The 23,368-nt window shown below is 29.6% G+C and overlaps 1 protein-coding gene across 1 annotated transcript; it reads right to left on the bottom strand.

Annotated features, from left to right (window-relative positions):
• Positions 1-50: 50 nt before the first annotated feature.
• On the bottom strand, positions 51-13,139 carry LOC132732257 (nuclear speckle splicing regulatory protein 1-like). Its single transcript, XM_060718646.1, has 13 exons — positions 13,092-13,139; positions 12,014-12,115; positions 10,947-11,048; positions 9,874-9,975; positions 8,801-8,902; positions 7,970-8,071; positions 6,897-6,998; positions 5,823-5,924; positions 3,655-3,756; positions 2,581-2,682; positions 1,503-1,604; positions 431-532; positions 51-56 (listed from the first exon to the last, which is right to left on the bottom strand). The coding sequence occupies exons 1-13, from the start codon at positions 13,137-13,139 to the stop codon at positions 51-53; spliced, it is 1,176 nt and encodes a 391-aa protein (XP_060574629.1).
• Positions 13,140-23,368: the final 10,229 nt, after the last annotated feature.

Raw genomic sequence — 23,368 nt, 5'->3', positions numbered from 1 at the left:
CTACATTGAGCGTAAACGTATTTTTTCTGATGTCATTTGGTTTGTTGATGTCATATCTGTAATTTGTGTAACAATCCTTTTATCACTGCAGGGAAGCAAATACAAATGTGTGATAAAGTAAGTAAAGTTTTGAGACGAAAACGTTTGTTTTTACTATCTTTAACCTTTCTTGGATATATGTGTACTATGATGTAAGTTCATTAAAATTGTGAACATATTTCTACCATATAAAATGCTAATAAGTAATAATACCATGAGCTCTTCATTTGTTTTTCGATGAAGATATGAAGACAGTTCATCAATTTTTCAAATGTCATATCAAATTACAAATAATAATTCAGTAAGCCATAAGCGTAATATTGATTATATGCTGTTTTCAGAAAGTCCTGTTAAGTTGCATAATCTTATTATAATATGGCTGTGAACTTACCTTTTCTTTCCGTGTTTTCGTTTCTTTATCATTTCCTTTTTCTGACATGTTTTCTACATGCATTTTGCTTTCGTCAAATGTATTGTTCACAAAAGAATGACACTGTAAATGTGTAATAAGTAAACATATTAGACTTTTATGTCACGTGATCAATTGCCCAAAGTTGAAAATTTTCAGCGCTCGGTAAAAAATAAATATTTTTAGGATTTTAGGCAGAACAGAACAGATTTTATTATCCAATATGACTTGAACATAACAGTTCCTCGTCATTACTAAATATACAGTAAACATTAAAACAGTGATAGTGAAAATACAAACATACAAATATACAAATTTAACACTTGGTGTTATCATACTAGTCATATAAATTATTCATATTTTCATTTCTAATACTAAATGCTTTATTACAAAATATTGCTAATCTATTCAAAGTATTTGTATAACATGTATTTAATAGATCAATTAATTTAACCATACTGAGATGCCTATATTAATAGCGTGGTGTATACAATTTTCTTAAATCTAAATAAATAGGACAAATTAAAACAAAAGGGTATTAATCTTATATGTCGTTTAGGTTGCAAAATGTACATTTTCCTTTCGATCTCACAATGTTTCTATGTCTGCCAGTCTCTATATTTAAACGGCGCAAAGACAATCTTAGTTAAGCTATTGTATTTCTCAATTTTGTGCAAAACATTTTATTTAAAGAATTTGATAATTCAAAGTTATTTGTTAATTCTTTAAACAAAGAGAGTGAGCTTTTATTAACTACATCTTGTCTCCAGTTACTGATATAGATATATATAAGTCCTGTTCTAAGTATTGGAATAAAAATATTAACATTGCCAGATTCGGGAAATAACTAAACACCATTAAATCTTGTTTCTTGTAACAATTGCTAAACTTTAGAAGTCCAGTTAGTTTGATTTGCAATTAATCAATTTTGCAAATGTCATATCAAATTGCAAATAATAATTCAGTAAGCCATAAGCGTAATATTGATTATATGCTGTTTTCAGAAAGTCCTGTTAAGTTGCATTATCTTATTATAATTAGTCAGTAAACTTACCTTTTCTTTCCGTGTTTTTGTTTGCTTCTCATTTGCTTTTTTCGACATGTTTTCTACATGCATTTTGCTTTCGTCAAATGTATTGTTCACACAAGAATGACACTGTAAATGTGTAATAAGTAAACATATTAGACTTTTATGTCACGTGATCTATTGCCCGAAGTTGAAAATTTTCAGCGCTCGGTAAAAAATAAATATTTTTAGGTTTTTAAGCAGAACAGAACAGAACAGACTTTATTAATCAATATGACTTGAACATAACAGTTCCTCGTCATTACACAAATATACAGCATACATTAAAACAGCGAGAGGGTAAATACAAACATACAATTATACAAATTAAACATTTGGTGTTATCATACTAGTCATATACATAATTCATATTTTCATTTCTAATACTAAATGCTTTATTTCAAAATATTGCTAATCTATTCAAAGTCTTTGTATAACATGTATTTAACAGTTCAATTAATTTAACCATACTGGGATGCCTATAGTAATAACGTGGTATATACAATTTTCTTAAATCTGAATAAATAGGACAAATTAAAACAAAAGGGTATTCATCTTCTATGTCGTTTAGGTTGCAAAATGTACATTTTCTTTTCGATCTCACACTGTTTCTATGTCTGCAAGTCTCTATATTTAAACGATGTGAAGACAATATTAGTTAAGCTATTGTATTTCTCAATTTTGTGCAAAACATTTCATTTAAAGAATTTAATAATTCAAAGTTATTTGTTAATTCTTTAAACAAAGAGAGTGAGCTTTTATTATTTACATCTTGTCTCCAGTTACTAATATAGATATTTATAAGTCTTGTTCTAAGTATTGGAATAAAAATATTAACATTTACAGATTCGGGAAATAACCAAACACCATTAAATCTTGTTTCTTGTAACAATTGCTTAACTTTAGAAGTCCAGTTAGTTTGATTTGCAATTAATCAATTTTGCAAATGTCATATCAAATTACAAATAATAATTCAGTAAGCCATAAGCGTAATATTGAATATATGCTGTTTTCAGAAAGTCCTGTTAAGTTGCATTATCTTATTATAATTAGTCAGTGAACTTACCTTTTCTTTCCGTGTTTTTGTGTGTTGATCATTTCCTTTTTCTGACATGTTTTCTACATGCATTTTGCTTTCGTCCAATGTATTGTTCACAAAAGAATGACACTGTAAATGTGTAATAAGTAAACATATTAGACTTTTATGTCACGTGATCAATTGCCCAAAGTTGAAAATTTTCAGCGCTCGGTAAAAAATAAATATTTTTAGGATTTTAAGCAGAACAGAACAGACTTTATTATTCAATATGACTTGAACATAACAGTTCCTCGTCATTACACAAATATACAGCATACATTAAAACAGCGAGAGGGTAAATACAAACATACAATTATACAAATTAAACATTTGGTGTTATCATACTAGTCATATACATTATTCATATTTTCATTTCTAATACTAAATGCTTTATTACAAAATATTGCTTATCTATTCAAAGTATTTGTATAACATGTATTTAACAGATCAATTAATATAACCATACTGGGATGCCTAAAGTAATAACGTGGTATATACAATTTTCTTAAATCTGAATTAATAGGACAAATTAAAACAAAAGGGTATTCATCTTCTATGTCGTTTAGGTTGCAAAATGTACATTTTCTTTTCGATCTCACAGTGTTTCTATGTCTGCAAGTCTCTAAATTTAAACGGTGTGAAGACAATGTTAGTTAAGCTATTGTATTTCTCAATTTTGTGCAAAACATTTTTATTTAAAGAATGTGATAATTCAAAGTTATTTGTTAATTCTTTAAACAAAGAGAGTGAGCTTTTATTATTTACATCTCGTCTCCAGTTACTAATATAGATATCTATAAGTCTTGTTCTAAGTATTGGAATAAAAATATTAACATTTACAGATTCCGGAAATAACCAAACACCATTAAATCTTGTTTCTTGTAACAACTGCTTAACTTTAGAAGTCCAGTTAGTTTGATTTGCAATTAATCAATTTTGCAAATGTCATATCAAATTGCAAATAATAATTCAGTAAGCCATAAGCGTAATATTGATTATATGCTGTTTTCAGAAAGTCCTGTTAAGTTGCATTATCTTATTATAATATGGCTGTGAACTTACCTTTTCTTTTCGTGTTTTTGTTTGTTGATCATTTCCTTTTTCTGACATGTTTTCTACATGCATTTTGCTTTCGTCAAATGTATTGTTCACAGAAGAATGGCACTGTAAATGTGTAATAAGTAAACATATTAGACTTTTATGTCGCGTGATCAATTGCCCAAAGTTGAAAATTTTCAGCGCTCGGTAAAAAATAAATATTTTTAGGATTTTAAGCAGAACAGAACAGACTTTATTATTCAATATGACTTGAACATAACAGTTCCTCGTCATTACACAAATATACAGCATACATTAAAACAGCGAGAGGGTAAATACAAACATACAATTATACAAATTAAACATTTGGTGTTATCATACTAGTCATATACATTATTCATATTTTCATTTCTAATACTAAATGCTTTAATACAAAATATTGCTTATCTATTCAAAGTATTTGTATAACATGTATTTAACAGATCAATTAATATAACCATACTGGGATGCCTAAAGTAATAACGTGGTATATACACTTTTCTTAAATCTGAATAAATAGGACAAATTAAAACAAAAGGGTATTCATCTTCTATGTCGTTTAGGTTGCAAAATGTACATTTTCTTTTCGATCTCACAGTGTTTCTATGTCTGCAAGTCTCTAAATTTAAACGGTGTGAAGACAATGTTAGTTAAGCTATTGTATTTCTCAATTTTGTGCAAAACATTTTTTATTTAAAGAATGTGATAATTCAAAGTTATTTGTTAATTCTTTAAACAAAGAGAGTGAGCTTTTTATTATTTAATCTCGTTTCCAGTTACCTAATATAGATATCTATAAGTCTTGTCTAAGTATTGGAATAAAAATTATTAAACATTTACAGATTCGGGGAAATAACCAAACACCATAAATCTTTGTTTCTTGTAACAATTGCTTAACTTTAAAGTCCACGTTAGGTTCTTGATTTTGCAATTAAATCAATTTTGCAAAAATTTCATATCAAATTGCAAATTTAATAATTCAGTAAGCCATCATAAGCGGTAATATTGATATATGCTGTTTTCAGAAAGTCCTGTTAGTTGCCATTATCTTATTATAATATGGCTGTGAACTTACCTCTTCTTTTCGTGTTTTTGTTTGTTGATCATTTCCTTTTTCTGACATTTTTCTACATGCATTTTGCTTTCGTCAAATGTATTGTTCACAGAGAATGACACTGTATATGTGTAATAAGTAAACATATTGAGACTTTTTATGTTCACGTGATCAATTGCCCAAAGTTTGAAAATTTTCAGCGCGTCGGTAAAAAATAAATATTTTAGCGATTTAGGCAGAACAGAACAGACTTTATTAAATCAATATGACTTGAACATAACAGTTCCTCGTCATTACACAAATATACAGCATACATTAAAACAGCGTGAGGGTAAATACAAACATACAATTATACAAATTAAACATTTGGTGTTATCATACTAGTCATATACATAATTCATATTTTCATTTCTAATACTAAATGCTTTATTACAAAATATTGCTTATCTATTCAAAGTATTTGTATAACATGTATTTAACAGATCATTTAATATAAACCATACTGGGATGCCTAAAGTAATTACGTGGTATATACAATTTTCTTAAATCTGAATAAATAGGACAAATTAAAAACAAAAGGGTATTCATCTTCTATGTCGTTTAGGTTGCAAAATGTACATTTTCTTTTCGATCTCACAATGTTTCTATGTCTGCAAGTCTCTATATTTAAACGGTGTGAAGACAATATTAGTTAAGCTATTGTATTTCTCAATTTTGTGCAAAACATTTCATTTAAAGAATTTAATAATTCAAAGTTATTTGTTAATTCTTTAAACAAAGAGAGTGAGCTTTTATTATTTACATCTTGTCTCCAGTTACTAATATAGATATCTATAAGTCTTGTTCTAAGTATTGGAATAAAAATATTAACATTTACAGATTCGGGAAATAACCAAACACCATTAAATCTTGTTTCTTGTAACAATTGCTTAACTTTAGAAGTCCAGTTAGTTTGATTTGCAATTAATCAATTTTGCAAATGTCATATCAAATTGCAAATAATAATTCAGTAAGCCATAAGCGTAATATTGATTATATGCTGTTTTCAGAAAGTCCTGTTAAGTTGCATTATCTTATTATAATTAGTCAGTGAACTTACCTTTTCTTTCCGTGTTTTTGTGTGTTGATCATTTCCTTTTTCTGACATGTTTTCTACATGCATTTTGCTTTCGTCCAATGTATTGTTCACAAAAGAATGACACTGTAAATGTGTAATAAGTAAACATATTAGACTTTTATGTCACGTGATCAATTGCCCAAAGTTGAAAATTTTCAGCGCTCGGTAAAAAATAAATATTTTTAGGATTTTAAGCAGAACAGAACAGACTTTATTATTCAATATGACTTGAACATAACAGTTACTCGTCATTACACAAATACACAGCATACATTAAAACAGCGTGAGGGAAAATACAAACATACAATTATACAAATTAAACATTTGGTGTTATCATACTAGTCATATACATTATTCATATTTTCATTTCTAATACTAAATGCTTTATTACAAAATATTGCTTATCTATTCAAAGTATTTGTATAACATGTATTTAACAGATCAATTAATATAACCATACTGGGATGCCTAAAGTAATAACGTGGTATATACAATTTTCTTAAATCTGAATTAATAGGACAAATTAAAACAAAAGGGTATTCATCTTCAATCTCGTTTAGGTTGAAAAATGTACATTTTCTTTTCGATCTCACAGTGTTTCTATGTCTGCATGTCTCTAAATTTAAACGGTGTGAAGACAATGTTAGTTAAGCTTTTGTATTTCTCAATTTTGTGCAAAACATTTTTATTTAAAGAATGTGATAATTCAAAGTTATTTGTTAATTCTTTAAACAAAGAGAGTGAGCTTTTATTATTTACATCTTGTCTCCAGTTACTAATATAGATATCTATAAGTCTTGTTCTAAGTATTGGAATAAAAATATTAACATTTACAGATTCCGGAAATAACCAAACATCATTAAATCTTGTGTCTTGTAACAACTGCTTAACTTTAGAAGTCCAGTTAGTTTGATTTGCAATTAATCAATTTTGCAAATGTCATATCAAATTGCAAATAATAATTCAGTAAGCCATAAGCGTAATATTGATTATATGCTGTTTTCAGAAAGTCCTGTTAAGTTGCATTATCTTATTATAATATGGCTGTGAACTTACCTTTTCTTTTCGTGTTTTTGTTTGTTGATCATTTCCTTTTTCTGACATGTTTTCTACATGCATTTTGCTTTCGTCAAATGTATTGTTCACAGAAGAATGACACTGTAAATGTGTAATAAGTAAACATATTAGACTTTTATGTCGCGTGATCAATTGCCCAAAGTTGAAAATTTTCAGCGCTCGGTAAAAAATAAATATTTTTAGGATTTTAAGCAGAACAGAACATACTTTATTAATCAATATGACTTGAACATAACAGTTCCTCGTCATTACACAAATATACAGCATACATTAAAACAGCGTGAGGGTAAATACAAACATACAATTATACAAATTAAACATTTGGTGTTATCATACTAGTCATATACATAATTCATATTTTCATTTCTAATACTAAATGCTTTATTACAAAATATTGCTTATCTATTCAAAGTATTTGTATAACATGTATTTAACAGATCATTTAATATAACCATACTGGGATGCCTAAAGTAATTACGTGGTATATACAATTTTCTTAAATCTGAATAAATAGGACAAATTAAAACAAAAGGGTATTCATCTTCTATGTCGTTTAGGTTGCAAAATGTACATTTTCTTTTCGATCTCACAATGTTTCTATGTCTGCAAGTCTCTATATTTAAACGGTGTGAAGACAATATTAGTTAAGCTATTGTATTTCTCAATTTTGTGCAAAACATTTCATTTAAAGAATTTAATAATTCAAAGTTATTTGTTAATTCTTTAAACAAAGAGAGTGAGCTTTTATTATTTACATCTTGTCTCCAGTTACTAATATAGATATCTATAAGTCTTGTTCTAAGTATTGGAATAAAAATATTAACATTTACAGATTCGGGAAATAACCAAACACCATTAAATCTTGTTTCTTGTAACAATTGCTAAACTTTAGAAGTCCAGTTAGTTTGATTTGCAATTAATCAATTTTGCAAATGTCATATCAAATTGCAAATAATAATTCAGTAAGCCATAAGCGTAATATTGATTATATGCTGTTTTCAGAAAGTCCTGTTTAGTTGCATTATCTTATTATAATTAGTCAGTGAACTTACCTTTTCTTTCCGTGTTTTTGTGTGTTGATCATTTCCTTTTTCTGACATGTTTTCTACATGCATTTTGCTTTCGTCCAATGTATTGTTCACAAAAGAATGACACTGTAAATGTGTAATAAGTAAACATATCAGACTTTTATGTCACGTGATCAATTGCCCAAAGTTGAAAATTTTCAGCGCTCGGTAAAACATAAATATTTTCAGGATTTTAAGCAGAACAGAACAGACTTTATTATTCAATATGACTTGAACATAACAGTTCCTCGTCATTACACAAATATACAGCATACATTAAAACAGCGAGAGGGTAAATACAAACATACAATTATACAAATTAAACATTTGGTGTTATCATACTAGTCATATACATTATTCATATTTTCATTTCTAAAACTAAATGCTTTATTACAAAATATTGCTTATCTATTCAAAGTATTTGTATAACATGTATTTAACAGATCAATTAATATAACCATACTGGGATGCCTAAAGTAATAAAGTGGTATATACAATTTTCTTAAATCTGAATTAATAGGACAAATTAAAACAAAAGGGTATTCATCTTCTATGTCGTTTAGGTTGCAAAATGTACATTTTCTTTTCGATCTCACAATGTTTCTATGTCTGCAAGTCTCTAAATTTAAACGGTGTGAAGACAATGTTAGTTAAGCTATTGTATTTCTCAATTTTGTGCAAAACATTTTTATTTAAAGAATTTAATAATTCAAAGTTATTTGTTAATTCTTTAAACAAAGAGAGTGAGCTTTTATGCTGTTTTCAGAAAGTCCTGTTAAGTTGCATTATCTTATTATAATATGGCTGTGAACTTACCTTTTCTTTTCGTGTTTTTGTTTGTTGATCATTTCCTTTTTCTGACATGTTTTCTACATGCATTTTGCTTTCGTCAAATGTATTGTTCACAGAAGAATGACACTGTAAATGTGTAATAAGTAAACATATTAGACTTTTATGTCGCGTGATCAATTGCCCAAAGTTGAAAATTTTCAGCGCTCGGTAAAACATAAATATTTTTAGGATTTTAAGCAGAACAGAACAGACTTTATTAATCAATATGACATGAACATAACAGTTCCTCGTCATTACACAAATATACAGCATACATTAAAACAGCGTGAGGGTAAATACAAACATACAATTATACAAATTAAACATTTGGTGTTATCATACTAGTCATATACATAATTCATATTTTCATTTCTAATACTAAATGCTTTATTACAAAATATTGCTATTCTATTCAAAGTATTTGTATAACATGTATTTAACAGATCATTTAATATAACCATACTGGGATGCCTAAAGTAATTACGTGGTATATACAATTTTCTTAAATCTGAATAAATAGGACAAATTAAAACAAAAGGGTATTCATCTTCTATGTCGTTTAGGTTGCAAAATGTACATTTTCTTTTCGATCTCACAATGTTTCTATGTCTGCAAGTCTCTATATTTAAACGGTGTGAAGACAATATTAGTTAAGCTATTGTATTTCTCAATTTTGTGCAAAACATTTCATTTAAAGAATTTAAAAATTCAAAGTTATTTGTTAATTCTTTAAACAAAGAGAGTGAGCTTTTATTATTTACATCTTGTCTCCAGTTACTTATATAGATATCTATAAGTCTTGTTCTAAGTATTGGAATAAAAATATTAACATTCACAGATTTGGGAAATAACCAAACACCATTAAATCTTGTTTCTTGTAACAAATGCTTAACTTTAGAAGTCCAGTTAGTTTGATTTGCAATTAATCAATTTTGCAAATGTCATATCAAATTGCAAATAATAATTCAGTAAGCCATAAGCGTAATATTGATTATATGCTGTTTTCAGAAAGTCCTGTTAAGTTGCATTATCTTATTATAATTAGTCAGTGAACTTACCTTTTCTTTCCGTGTTTTTGTGTGTTGATCATTTCCTTTTTCTGACATGTTTTCTACATGCATTTTGCTTTCGTCAAATGTATTGTTCACAGAAGAATGACACTGTAAATGTGTAATAAGTAAACATATTAGACTTTTATGTCGCGTGATCAATTGCCCAAAGTTGAAAATTTTCAGCGCTCGGTAAAAAATAAATATTTTTAGGATTTTAAGCAGAACAGAACAGACTTTATTAATCAATATGACTTGAACATAACAGTTCCTCGTCATTACACAAATATACAGCATACATTAAAACAGCGTGAGGGTAAATACAAACATACAATTATAAAAATTAAACATTTGGTGTTATCATACTAGTCATATACATAATTCATATTTTCATTTCTAATACTAAATGCTTTATTACAAAATATTGCTTATCTATTCAAAGTATTTGTATAACATGTATTTAACAGATCAATTAATATAACCATACTGGGATGCCTAAAGTAATAACGTGGTATATACAATTTTCTTAAATCTGAATAAATAGTACAAATTAAAACAAAAGGGTATTCATCTTCTATGTCGTTTAGGTTGCAAAATGTACATTTTCTTTTCGATCTCACAATGTTTCTATGTCTGCAAGTCTCTAAATTTAAACGATGTGAAGACAATGTTAGTTAAGCTATTGTATTTCTCAATTTTGTGCAAAACATTTTTATTTAAAGAATTTGATAATTCAAAGTTATTTGTTAATTCTTTAAACAAAGAGAGTGAGCATTTATTATTTACATCTCGTCTCCGGTTACTGATATGGATATCTATAAGTCTTGTTCTAAGTATTGGAATAAAAATATTAACATTTACAGATTCGGGAAATAACCAAACACCATTAAATCTTGTTTCTTGTAACAATTGCTTAACTTTAGAAGTCAGTTAGTTTGATTTGCAATCATTCAATTTTGCAAATGTCATATCAAATTGCAAATAATAATTCAGTAAGCCATAAGCGTAATATTGATTATATGCTGTTTTCAGAAAGTCCTGTTAAGTTGAATTATCTTATTATTATATGGCTGTGAACTAACCTTTTCTTTTCGTGTTTTTGTGTGTTGATCATTTCCTTTTTCTGACATGTTTTCTACATGAATTTTGCTTTCGTCCAATGTATTGTTCACAGAAGAATGGCCCTGTAAATGTGTAATAAGTAAACATATTAGACTTTTATGTCACGTGATCAATTGCCCAAAGTTGAAAATTTTCAGCGCTCGGTAAAAAATAAATATTTTTAGGATTTTAAGCAGAACAGAACAGACTTTATTAATCAATATGACTTGAACATAAAAGTTCCTCGTCATTAAACAAATATACAGCATACATTAAAACAGCGTGAGGGTAAATACAAACGTACAATTATACAAATTAAACATTTGGTGTTATCATACTAGTCATATACATAATTCATATTTTCATTTTTAATACTAAATGCTTTATTACAAAATATTGCTTATCTATTCAAAGTATTTGTATAACATGTATTGAACAGATCACTTAATATAACCATACTGGGATGCCTAAAGTAATTACGTGGTATATACAACTTTCTTAAATCTGAATAAATAGGACAAATTAAAACAAAAGGGTTTTCATCTTCTATGTCGTTTAGGTTGCAAAATGTACATTTTCTTTTCGATCTCACAATGTTTCTATGTCTGCAAGTCTCTATATTTAAACGGTGTGAAGACAATTTTAGTTAAGCTATTGTATTTCTCAATTTTGTGCAAAATATTTTATTTAAAGAATTTGATAATTCAAAGTTATTTGTTAATTCTTTAAACAAAGAGAGTGAGCTTTTATTATTTACATCTTGTCTCCAGTTACTGATATAGATAAGTCTTGTTCTAAGTATTGGAATAAAAATATTAACATTTACAGATTCGGGAAATAACCAAACACCATTAAATCTTGTTTCTTGTAACAATTGCTTAACTTTAGAAGTCCAGTTAGTTTGATTTGCAATTAATCAATTTTGCAAATGTCATATCAAAGTACAAATAATAATTCAGTAAGTCATAAGCGTAATATTGATTATATGCTGTTTTCAGAAAGTCCTGTTAAGTTGCATTATCTTATTATAATTAGTCAGTGAACTTACCTTTTCTTTCCGTGTTTTTGTTTCTTTATCATTTCCTTTTTCTGACATGTTTTCTACATGCATTTTGCTTTCGTCCAATGTATTGTTCACAGAAGAATGACACTGTAAATGTGTAATAAGTAAAAATATTAGACTTTTATGTCACGTGATCAATAGCCCGAAGTTGAAAATTTTCAGCGCTCGGTAAAAAATAAATATTTTTAGGATTTTAAGCAGAACAGAACAGAACATACATTTTTATTCAATATAACTTGAACATAACAGTTCCTCGTCATTACACAAATATACAGTATACATTAAAACAGCGAGAGGGAAAATACAAACATACAATTATACAAATTAAACATTTGGTGTTATCATACTAGTCATATACATTATTCATATTTTCATTTCTAATACTAAATGCTTTATTACAAAATATTGCTAATCTATTCAAAGTATTTCTATAAAATGTATTTAACAGTTCAATTAATTTAACCATACTGGGATGCCTATAGTAATAACGTGGTTTATACAATTTTCTTAAATCTGAATAAATAGGACAAATTAAAACAAAAGGGTATTCATCTTCTATGTCGTTTAGGTTGCAAAATGTACATTTTCTTTTCGATCTCACAATGTTTCTATGTCTGCAAGTCTCTATATTTAAACGGTGTGAAGACAATATTAGTAAAGCTATTGTATTTCTCAATTTTGTGCAAAACATTTTATTTAAAGAATTTGATAATTCAAAGTTATTTGTTAATTCTTTAAACAAAGAGAGTGAGCTTTTATTATTTACATCTTGTCTCCAGTTACTGACATAGATATCTATAAGTCTTGTTCTAAGTATTGGAATAAAAATATTAACATTTACAGATTCGGGAAATAACCAAACACCATTAAATCTTGTTTCTTGTAACAATTGCTTAACTTTAGAAGTCCAGTTAGTTTGATTTGCAATAAATCAATTTTGCATATTTCATATCAAACTACAAATTATAATTCAGTAAGCCATAAGCGTAATATTAATTATTTGCTGTTTCCAGAAAGTCATGTTAAGTTTCATTATCTTATTATAATTAGTCAGTGAACTTACCTTTCCTTTCCGTGTTTTTGTGTGTTGTTCATTTCCTTTTTCTGACATGTTTTCTACATGAATTTTGCTTTGATCCAATGTATTGTTCACAAAAGAATGACACTGTAAATGTGTAATAAGTAAACATATTAGACTTTTATGTCACGTGATCAATAGCCCGAAGTTGAAATTCTTTTAGAAAAGAGCAGAGGGGACATTATCTCCCCTTGCAATGATCCTATATCACAATCGTACACATCGGATAACTGATTCAAATGTTTAACACAGAATTTAACATCATTATAAAGTGACCGTACAACATTAAACAATCTACCACTAATCTCCATTTTAATATGTTTAACCAAAAGGCCATTCCTGTATAATGAATCAAAACACTTTTGAAGATCAATAAAACAACAGTACAGTTTAGATCTATTTTTCAATTGTTTTTCGATAAAGGAATTCAATAAAAATATTGCATCTACAGTGCTATAATTAGCTTTAAAACCAAACTGTGCGTCAATAACAATATCATTCGCAATAGGCCATTTCTTTTATCTTTCATTTATAACAATAGTGAATAATTTAGCAAAACAGCTTATAAGCGTAATACCTCTATAATTATTTACATCAGCATTATCTCCCTTTTTGAATACAGGTATTATGACACCTTTATCTAGAATATAATTTAATAAGATTTCTAACGGTTTATCTAAAATATCAATACCTTCTAAATACTCATAAAAATAATTTCTAACGAACATGCTTTATCCCTGCCTAACAATTATATCGCACGCCTTATTTCATCTAGTAAGTAAACGCTTCATTTAATTCTTCAAACGATTAGTCAGCAGACACATAAGAATCAAAATCATTTAAAAAAATTATACAATCTACATCCTCATCAAATTTTAATTCTGAGGTGAATTCTTTAAAATGTTCATAGAAATCATTTATGTCAATAGATTCGCCACTGGTAGAATTCTTTTTTTTTTATTTAAACATTTTCCAGAATTCTTTTGTTTTTTATCTTTTATTTCCTCCATTTTTAATGACATACTTTTTTAAGTATTTTTGATTTTTGTTTGGCCACTTTACAGCAGTATTTATAATTTTTTTTCTTACTATACAAAACTTGTTTATTTTCCTAACTTTTCTCTTGATTAAATTGTGAAAGTGCTTCTTTATAGCTTTCTTTTTTGCTCCTACAGAGATCACTAAACCAATTATTTTTATTAGTAAGCAAAATATGACATTCATTAAAGTATGGTTTATTAGGCATTTCACGATGTATTTCAAAATACTTATTTCCTCTGCTAGTAATAAATTCAGATACAAGATTGACCAAAGAATCCGTACTTTGGCCGCTGTCTTTGTACGCGTTTAAATTAAAACATAATTCATCTACGTCGCGTGAAATTTCACTCAAGAAGTCATTTTTAAACTCAGGGTTCAATTTATGAAAAACACGCTCGTAATTTTTCTTGTCATGTAATACTCTATTCGCACGTAGTGAAAATGATACAGGCGCGTGATTGGAATCCATCGTAAAATCCTTTACATTGAAATAGGAAATATTACAAAAATTACATTTATCAGTTATCAGTAAATCAACAAGACTTTCACCATTATGTGTATAGCATGTGCAATGACCCAAATTAGCATCTTTACTAATACGGCCATCCACTACACGAAAGTTTAATGCTTTACATAAATCTAACAAAAGATCGCAAAGCGATTTGATCCTTGATCAGTCGTTGCACTTGGTAAATACTCGTCCAATGAAAAATCTGTTATATCTCGTAACTGTGAATCATTTTCTATAAAGTCCATTTTTTACCAATTCGTGAGTTTAGATCGCCAAATACATACAACTGACCTTTATCCTTGAGAATATATCAAATTCATAAATATTGTGTATATGCGAGTTTTCAGGGGCTATATAAGTAGAACAAAGAAACATATGACTCTCAATGTTAAAAAATGATGCATCTAATTTGAACCACTGTATACAATCAACGTCATTTTTCACTAATTTAACTCCTTTAATAATTGAGTTTTTAACATAATTCAAAATTCCTCCACTATTTCTTTTCGCTCATTTATTTTGAAGTTTCCTGTATGAATGAAACAATTTAAAACCATTTAAGTTTATTTTAGAATTTTTACTTGTCCATGTTTCGTTTAAAAAAATCAAAATACTTATCAATGAATTTTATAAAATCGTGGCATGCTATTTTCTGTTGGATTAATCCCTCGATATTCCAAAATAAACATTTTATATCCACGGTAGGGAATCACGTGACTTTTTCGGTTACGCGTACAGACAATATGGCGGCCTAAAAACCTCGCTTCACATGTGGTTTTCAGGTAATTCTTTATTATATCCCTTTACTTACATACTAGACCTGTTGCAGCCTACGCGGAATAAAGAATTGTTGCCGCCTATACCTTATTTTCCACCCCTGTGCTCATAGCTTTTACAAACACTCAAAAATTCAACAGAAATTTTCAATGTTCACAATTATTTTTCGGGTAACATTCACGCAAATTTGTATTTTGTATGAATTTGATTAAACTACGTCGCGTTAGCAAAGAGAAAATGTCCATAGAATTTCTTTATTTGAAAATGTAAATATTAGGCATGTTAAATGTTGACTGGCCAATTTCTATTCCAATACACGAGAGAAAAATGATTTGGGTAACTCCCATGCGTACTTTTATTGTTGATAACTCCCACACAATATATGTGCAAGCAATATCTATGTAGATTATAGCCTAGATATTGACTGAACAAAATCATGATTGATGCATTTAGCCTTAAACATTCATTGAATTTTGAATAATATTAAAAATACCGCCAAAAAGTCCTGGATAGAATTAAGCCCCTATGGATAGCAGAATACACACTCACATGAATATATTAAATGAAGTTTCGATATAGATGAATTAATCGCAGAAATTAAAATATAAGTCTCAAATATAAGAAGGAGGTCGATTTCAGTTTAAGCACAATTACAGTTGTCATTTTTCATAGTTTGCAGATATGGACGGTTCCAGCTCGGATATTGTTTGTGGATAATGTTGGATAACATTTGTCTTAAAGACCACATAAACTGGCACTCGGCACAGGACCTTAAGCTTGTAAATGTTGTGGCAAATCGAAACGTCACAGGTATGGCATTTTACTGTTATTCGTAATATTAAGATTTTAAAGACATTCAAATCATTTTATCACTTAGTCTTTTATGTAACCAATTATTTTTCAAATTAGTGTCTGTGTTTAACATTATTATGTTGTGGGTTTTTTTTAATCTAAAGCAAAAACGAAAACAACCTAAAGAATATTAGAATGGGTCTTTTTTTTCAAACTAGGTAATAAAATCTAGATGACTTATGTTTGAATGCATCTTAATATTAACAGTGAAACCCGTAACGTTTCCGATTTGCTGGGCTATAAAATGTTTTACCACAACATTTATAAAGTCCTGTGCCGTGTAGACTGTTAATGTGGTTAATAATTGAAAATTATCCGTGAATGAAATGTTACTACATTTATCACAAACAATATCCGAGATGGAACCTTCCATATCTGCAAAATATGAAAAATGATAGCTGTAATTATACTAATTAAAAGAGAAATACAAAACCTACTTCTAATATTTTAGACTTTTGCATCAAAACGCGACCTAATTGAACGATTTGGGTTTGGTAGGCCTTACGCAAAGTTATTGATGCCCTTGGCAATTTATGATTTTACATTTTTTTATCATATTATTGTAACCTATAAGCAGATAAAGTGTTGTTCGGCCCATATAATTTACGCCCCAAGACGATTCGTAAATCTAGCTGTATTTATATCTTAGTGATACTAAAATTAAGTGTGAATTAGTTTGAAAAAAAAACATTATATCCATTGCATTATCAAAACAAATATTGATTAAACTGTTTGAGGTTAAATAATAAAGTTGAGTGTTAAATTTTAAGTTTAATTGCCGTGAATTTATAGGGAATAATAGATCTATTTTTATATTCTAGATCCTGGTCCTGGCTGAAATTTAGAATATTGCAGCTGTAGCTTGTATACCATAAATTTAACATGAAAAGGACTGTCAGGTTTGTTAAATTGAAATTCTTATATTTAATATATATATATTTTATATTTCTTTACAAAGTATAAATATTTCATCTACTGGATATTTATCTTGTCTTAATAATATATTATTTTTCAGAATACTTTTGTAACGTTATTAATATAAAATTTACATATTTGTTGTTTACAAGATGCTGTTTACAATGGTCTTAGATAGAGCCTATGTACAAAATTTGCTGTCAATATGCAACTTCAGTTGTATCTTAATTTATATGCTGTTTTATTATGTAAATCTTAGAGATAAGCATTTTAAGATAAAACAAATCACTAAGTTGATTAATTATATAGATATAATTTGAGATTGACCAAGTCAATTTTAACTAGTAACTTCTTCTTTATTTGCAGAAGCAGTAGAAGTATTCAAACACCATAATGAAACACTTAAGACATACCTAGTGAGATCTAAAAGAAGTACTAGTGGTAGATTGGAATAAATTGTAGCTTTATTATTAAACTAAAAGGACTTCTTAAATCGTTTGAATTTAAGCTTAACTTGAACTGTATTTTTGAAATAAAAGAGCTGAAGTAATTAATAGTGTCTTGATTTTTTTTGTTAAACTCTGTTACAGTACTTTGCGTTATATTAGAATTAAAGTATTAAAGTATGTTGAAATGACATTGAAATATCAACGTTGTGCCAACGTTGAATTTCAACGTTTTTTAAACTTTCAAATTCGAACATAAATCCAACGTTATTTCAACGTTGAAATCTGACCATAATACAACGTTGTTCAATGTTTATGTGCCTGCTTGGTTAATTCTATCAATGACATATTGGCGGTATTTTTAATATTATTCAAAATTCTATGAAAGTTTGATGCTAAATGAATCAATCATGATTTTTTCTGCATAACCTGCATAGATATTGCTTATACATAAAATATTGCGTGGGAGTTATCAACAATAAAAGTACGCGTGGGAGTTACCCAAATCATTTTTCTCTCGTGTAATGGAATAGAAAATGACCAATCACTTTTTATCATGCCTAATATTTACATTTTCAAATAAAGAAATTCTATGAACATTTTCTCTTTGCTAACTCGACGTAGTTAATTTCTGTATTGTAGAATTGTACAAAATAACGGAATGTGTAAATGGGAAACCCAAGGAAAGCGAAAGATTGTTACGCACTTCTTTAGTAACAAAAATTCAAATCGCCCAGAGTATAATAGATGAAATCAAATTAGAACGAGTTCATTGGATTGGTCCGGGCGGTCCAAGGAATATAATGGCTACAGTTTCCTTATTTAAAGATCGAGAAGAGGTTTGCAGGTCGAGATTCAAACTGAAACAAACTGGCCATTTCATATATGACAAAAGCCAAAGGTGATTGCCAAAGAAAATGACAACCATCATCCGTGATGGCAAAAAGATGTAGCGGGGACACGGTTTTTTATATAAAAGTTGCTGTTAAAATTAGATTAACAGTTTTTTTTTCAATTGAAATACCGATGTATTCAATGCTGGTGTATATATATTGGTCGAGAATTATTCGGCATATAATGTGATCAATGTCACTTTGTTTGATTTTTTACAAAATCATATCTATATGTATCAATCACTAGGTAAATGTTCTTAACCAAAGACTGGATGCACAAGTAGGCTCGAAGAAAGAGTGTATAGAAAATTACCGTTGTAATAGACTTCCAATGTCCCATCGTGGAAATCAAATATTTGATGAGTCTGTGGAAAATAGTGGATTTTTAACAAAATAGGTAAATACAGAATCCCTAAAGAAAGCCCAACACGGCAAAATTGAAAATGTTGCAGGCTCGGTTTGATTGAGCCTGTTCATGGACGGTACTGGAAAGTGCAAGTTACCGTCCACGCCCCCTAGCACCGGCTTAAGCAGAATTCAACATTTAAACATGATATAGTAAAATTTTGAATTTAGAAACATCCGCAGATGTGTTCATACGGCGGTTATCATGGAACCTTCAATGTGACACTTCCGTGCCATTCGATGAAAAGCGGCGTATGGTCCCCAAGTAATAAAAAGCGTGTGCCCTAAACGAGAAAACAATGGGCGGAACTAAATAAAATGGAATTTTGAAAGGGGGTCAGAGGTTATTACAGTTATCTACTTGCCTTATGAACATAGCGATTGTGAAAATTCAAGTATTAATACATGTATAACTTCATCCACTAACTATGTCAAATCGTACAAACAACACAGGAGCGGACAAAGGAGTGGCACATGTTTCACGTGCGCGTAACCGTAGTGTTAGGCGGACACAATAATCAAAGCGTTATTGTCGAAGAGCAGAAAACCTAAATCCCCAGTTACTAAAAATAGACTCCAGTACGAGGTTGACCCTTTGAACTCCAATGTTGATACTTAGGACAACTTGGATAAGGTTTATGTGCGATGTGCTTCATTGAATATACAAGGATTAGTGGCAAACTAAAAAGTGACTATTTGAAAAGAGTTTTTGTAATAATGATATTGTAATGTCTACTGAGACCTGGAGTTATCAATTTTCAGATATAAATGTTGACGGCTTTGGTTATTTTATTCTACACAGAAAATTAACTAAAAGTTTTAGTAAACGTAATTCTGGAGGGATTGTTATTTATATGAAAAATGAATTGATTTCGGATGATACTTTATTTTTTCACAAGCCAGGATGATGTTTTATTGGTTAAGATGTCAGGGGAAAAATTATCACTTGAAAAAGACATTTTCTTGTGCTTATGTTATGTTCTACCGGATGACAGTAGTAGGCAAGCAATGGTTGAAAATAATATATTTGACAGAATAACAGATTCTCTTATTGATGTATAAAATAACTCAAATAACAACTGTTACTATGCATAATTTGGCGATTACAATGCACGCACGTCATTATTACCGGACTTTGTTACATATGTTACATATGCTCCATGAAGATATATGTTATAAGGAAATTGAACGTTTTTACTCAACATGCTGGCCATGTTAATAATAATGGCATTCAATTACTAGATTTTTGCAAACAATCAGGTCTACGTATAGTTAATGGCAGAAGTGGTAATGATCTACATATAGGAATATATACGTTTGTAAACAATCGTGGTTGTAGCCTTATAAAATATGTTTTGTGTAAACCCAAAATGTCCTGTCATGTAAAAGAATTTAGAGATTGATATATAAAATATATTTTCAGATCACTGTCTTGTAAGCTGTACGTTTAGTTTAGATAGATCGAGAATAGTTGTTCATAACAGTGATACTTCTGGTCAAGATGTGTAAATTTTTCTCTATGTTTGGAATAATAATTATAAGTCACACTTTGTTGAGGAATTGTCTAGTGTTTTTATGTCAAGTTGTTTTGATTCGTTGTCGAATGATATCACATTATGTTCTACAAAACGAGATATTGATGATTGTTTACAAAATATTCAAAATATTATTGATAACGTCGCATCACCATTATTTAAAAAAACTGTTATGAAAGGTTGAGAAAACATTCCTAGTTATGTAAATAATAGCCCGTGGTATGATAATGATTGTGTTGGAAAGGAAAATGTATTTTTAAACTTTTTGAATAGATATAGAACTAAACGTTGTGATTTAAATAGAATAAATATGATACAAGCACGGTCAATTGATATCGGATATTTTCCTGAGACTTGGCCAGAGGGCTATATTATCCCTTTATATAATCAAGAGGGCCATGGTGGCCCTTGATCGCTCACATGACCCATCGAACTCATCCGAACAATTACCTAGACAAGCATTCTGACCAAGTTTCATGACAGGTGAGTCAAAAATGTGACCACTAGAGTGCTGACAAGGATTATCTATATTTGAGCAGTGTGTCCCCTTTCAAAATTCCATTTTGTTTGGTTCCGCCCATTGTTTTCATCGTTTAGGGCACACTCATTTTTTACTTGGGGGCCATATGCCGCTTTTCATGGAATGGCACTAACGTGTCACATTCAAGGTTCCATGATAACTGCCATATGAACACATCTGCGGATGTTTCAAAATTCTAAATATAACTACATGTAGTTCATATTAAATGTTGATTTCTGCTTAAGCCGGTGCTAGGGGGCGTGGACGTTAACTTGCACTTTCCAGTACCGTCCATGAACAGGCTCAATCAAACCGAGCCTGCAACATTTTCAATTTTGCCGTGTTGTGCTTTCTTTAGGGATTCTTATTTTACCCAGGTGACCAATATTAGAAATCGACCTAGAAATCATCAAAACAAACTTTCAGACCAATATCCAGGATACTTGGATCAAACCACTAGAGTGTTAACAAGATTTTTCTATTTTAAGCTCCGATGTCAAAGTTTTTCATGCGAGATGACCCATATTCGCACTAATACAAACAATTACCTAGACAAGCATCCTGACAAGAATTGATGATAAATAAGTCAAAAATGTGACCACTAGAGTGTTAACAAGCTTTTTTCATATTTGGGTGGTGTGACTTAGTTTTTCATCCAAGATGATCCATGTTCGAACTTGACCTGGAAATCATCAAAACAAACTTTCTGACCAATTTACAGGGTACTTGGATCAAAACCGAAGCCACTAGAGCGTAAATACGATTTTTCTATTTTTAGCCCAAGTGACATAGTTTTTAATCTGAGATGACCCATCGAACTCATCCGAACTCATCCGAACAATCACCTAGACAAGCATTCTGACCAAGTTTGATGATAATTGAGACAAAAATGTGACCACTAGAATGTTAACAAGGTGTCTCCATATTTGGGCAGTGTGACTTGGTTTTTGACCAAGGTGACCCATATTCAAACTTTACCTAGAAATCATTAAAGCGAGGTTTCAGACCAATGCACAGGATATTTGGATCAAAACAACAGTCACTAGAGTGTTAAGAAGTTTTTTTTTCTATTTAAAGCTTTGACGACCTAGTTTTTCACCCGAGATGACCCATGTTCGAACTCATTCAAGCTATCACATAGACTCGCATCCTGAAAAAGCTTGAGGATGATTGAGGCAAAACATGTGACCGCTAGAGTTTTAACAAGGTTTTATTCTATTTTTAGCTCCTGTGACCTAGTTTATCATTCGAGCTGACCCTTTTTCAGACTCCTTTGAGCTATGACTTAGACAAGCATCTTGACCACGTTTGATGATGATTGAGGCAGAAATGTAACCGCTACAGTATTAACAAAGTATTTCTATTTTTAGCTCCGGTTACCTTGTTTTTTTATCCAAGATGACCAATATTCAAACTCATTTTAGCTATCAACTAGATAAACATCCTGACAAAGTTTGATGATAATTGAGGCAAAAAAATGCTAGAGTGTTAACAAGGTTTTTTATTTTTAGCTCCTGTGACCTAGTTTTTCATCTGAAATGACCCATGTTCGCATTCATCCGAGCAATCAACCACATAAGCATCTTGACAAAGTTTGATTATGATTGAGGCAAAAATTGGACCGCTAGTGTTATTGAACAAGTTGCACGGACGACAGACGACGGACATTCAGCGATCCTTAAAGCTCACCCTGAGCAAGCTCAGTTGAGCTTAACAGGTTATGCTAATAATGTAGATAATTACCGTGGCATTACACTATTGAGCTGACTGGGTAAAATTTTTAGGCATGTAAATAGGTTAAAGAATTGGTTAAAGAATTGGGCTGAAAATTATAATGTCTATGTTGAAGCTCAGGCTGGGTTCCGGTCAAAAATGAGTAAAGTAAATAATGTTTTTGTGTTAAATAGTCTGATTTATCATGTTTTAAATCAAGGGAAACAACTATTTGCTTTATTTGTCGACTTTTCTAAAGCTTTTGATCACGTGGTTAGAGAGAATTTGTTGTACAAATTAATAAAATTAGGTCTTAGAGGTAATATTTTAAAATATCATGAAGTCTATGTATCAATCAGTTAAGGCAAGAGTAAAATATATTAATGAATTAAGTAGTGATTTTCCATGCATGCTTGGCGTTAGACAAGGGGAATGCTTATCTTTTCACTTTGTATCAATGACTAAGAAGATTCACATCCACAGTGGATCACTGGGTATAGATGTTTGCATGTATAAATATATATTTCATTGAATGCAGATGACATTGTTATTTTTAGTAACTCTGCAGAAGAAATGCAAGAGAATATAAATTTATTGGCAGATTATTGTAAAACTTGGAAATTAAAAGTTAACACAATAAAAACAAAAGTAATG

The sequence above is a fragment of the Ruditapes philippinarum genome, unplaced genomic scaffold, assembly GCF_026571515.1.
Source record: "Ruditapes philippinarum isolate M1 unplaced genomic scaffold, ASM2657151v2 ctg648_1_1_1_1, whole genome shotgun sequence".
NCBI classification, from domain to species: Eukaryota; Metazoa; Mollusca; class Bivalvia; order Venerida; family Veneridae; genus Ruditapes; species Ruditapes philippinarum.
Note: the sequence above shows the minus strand (reverse complement) of the source record. Positions and strands in the feature narration are given on the sequence as shown.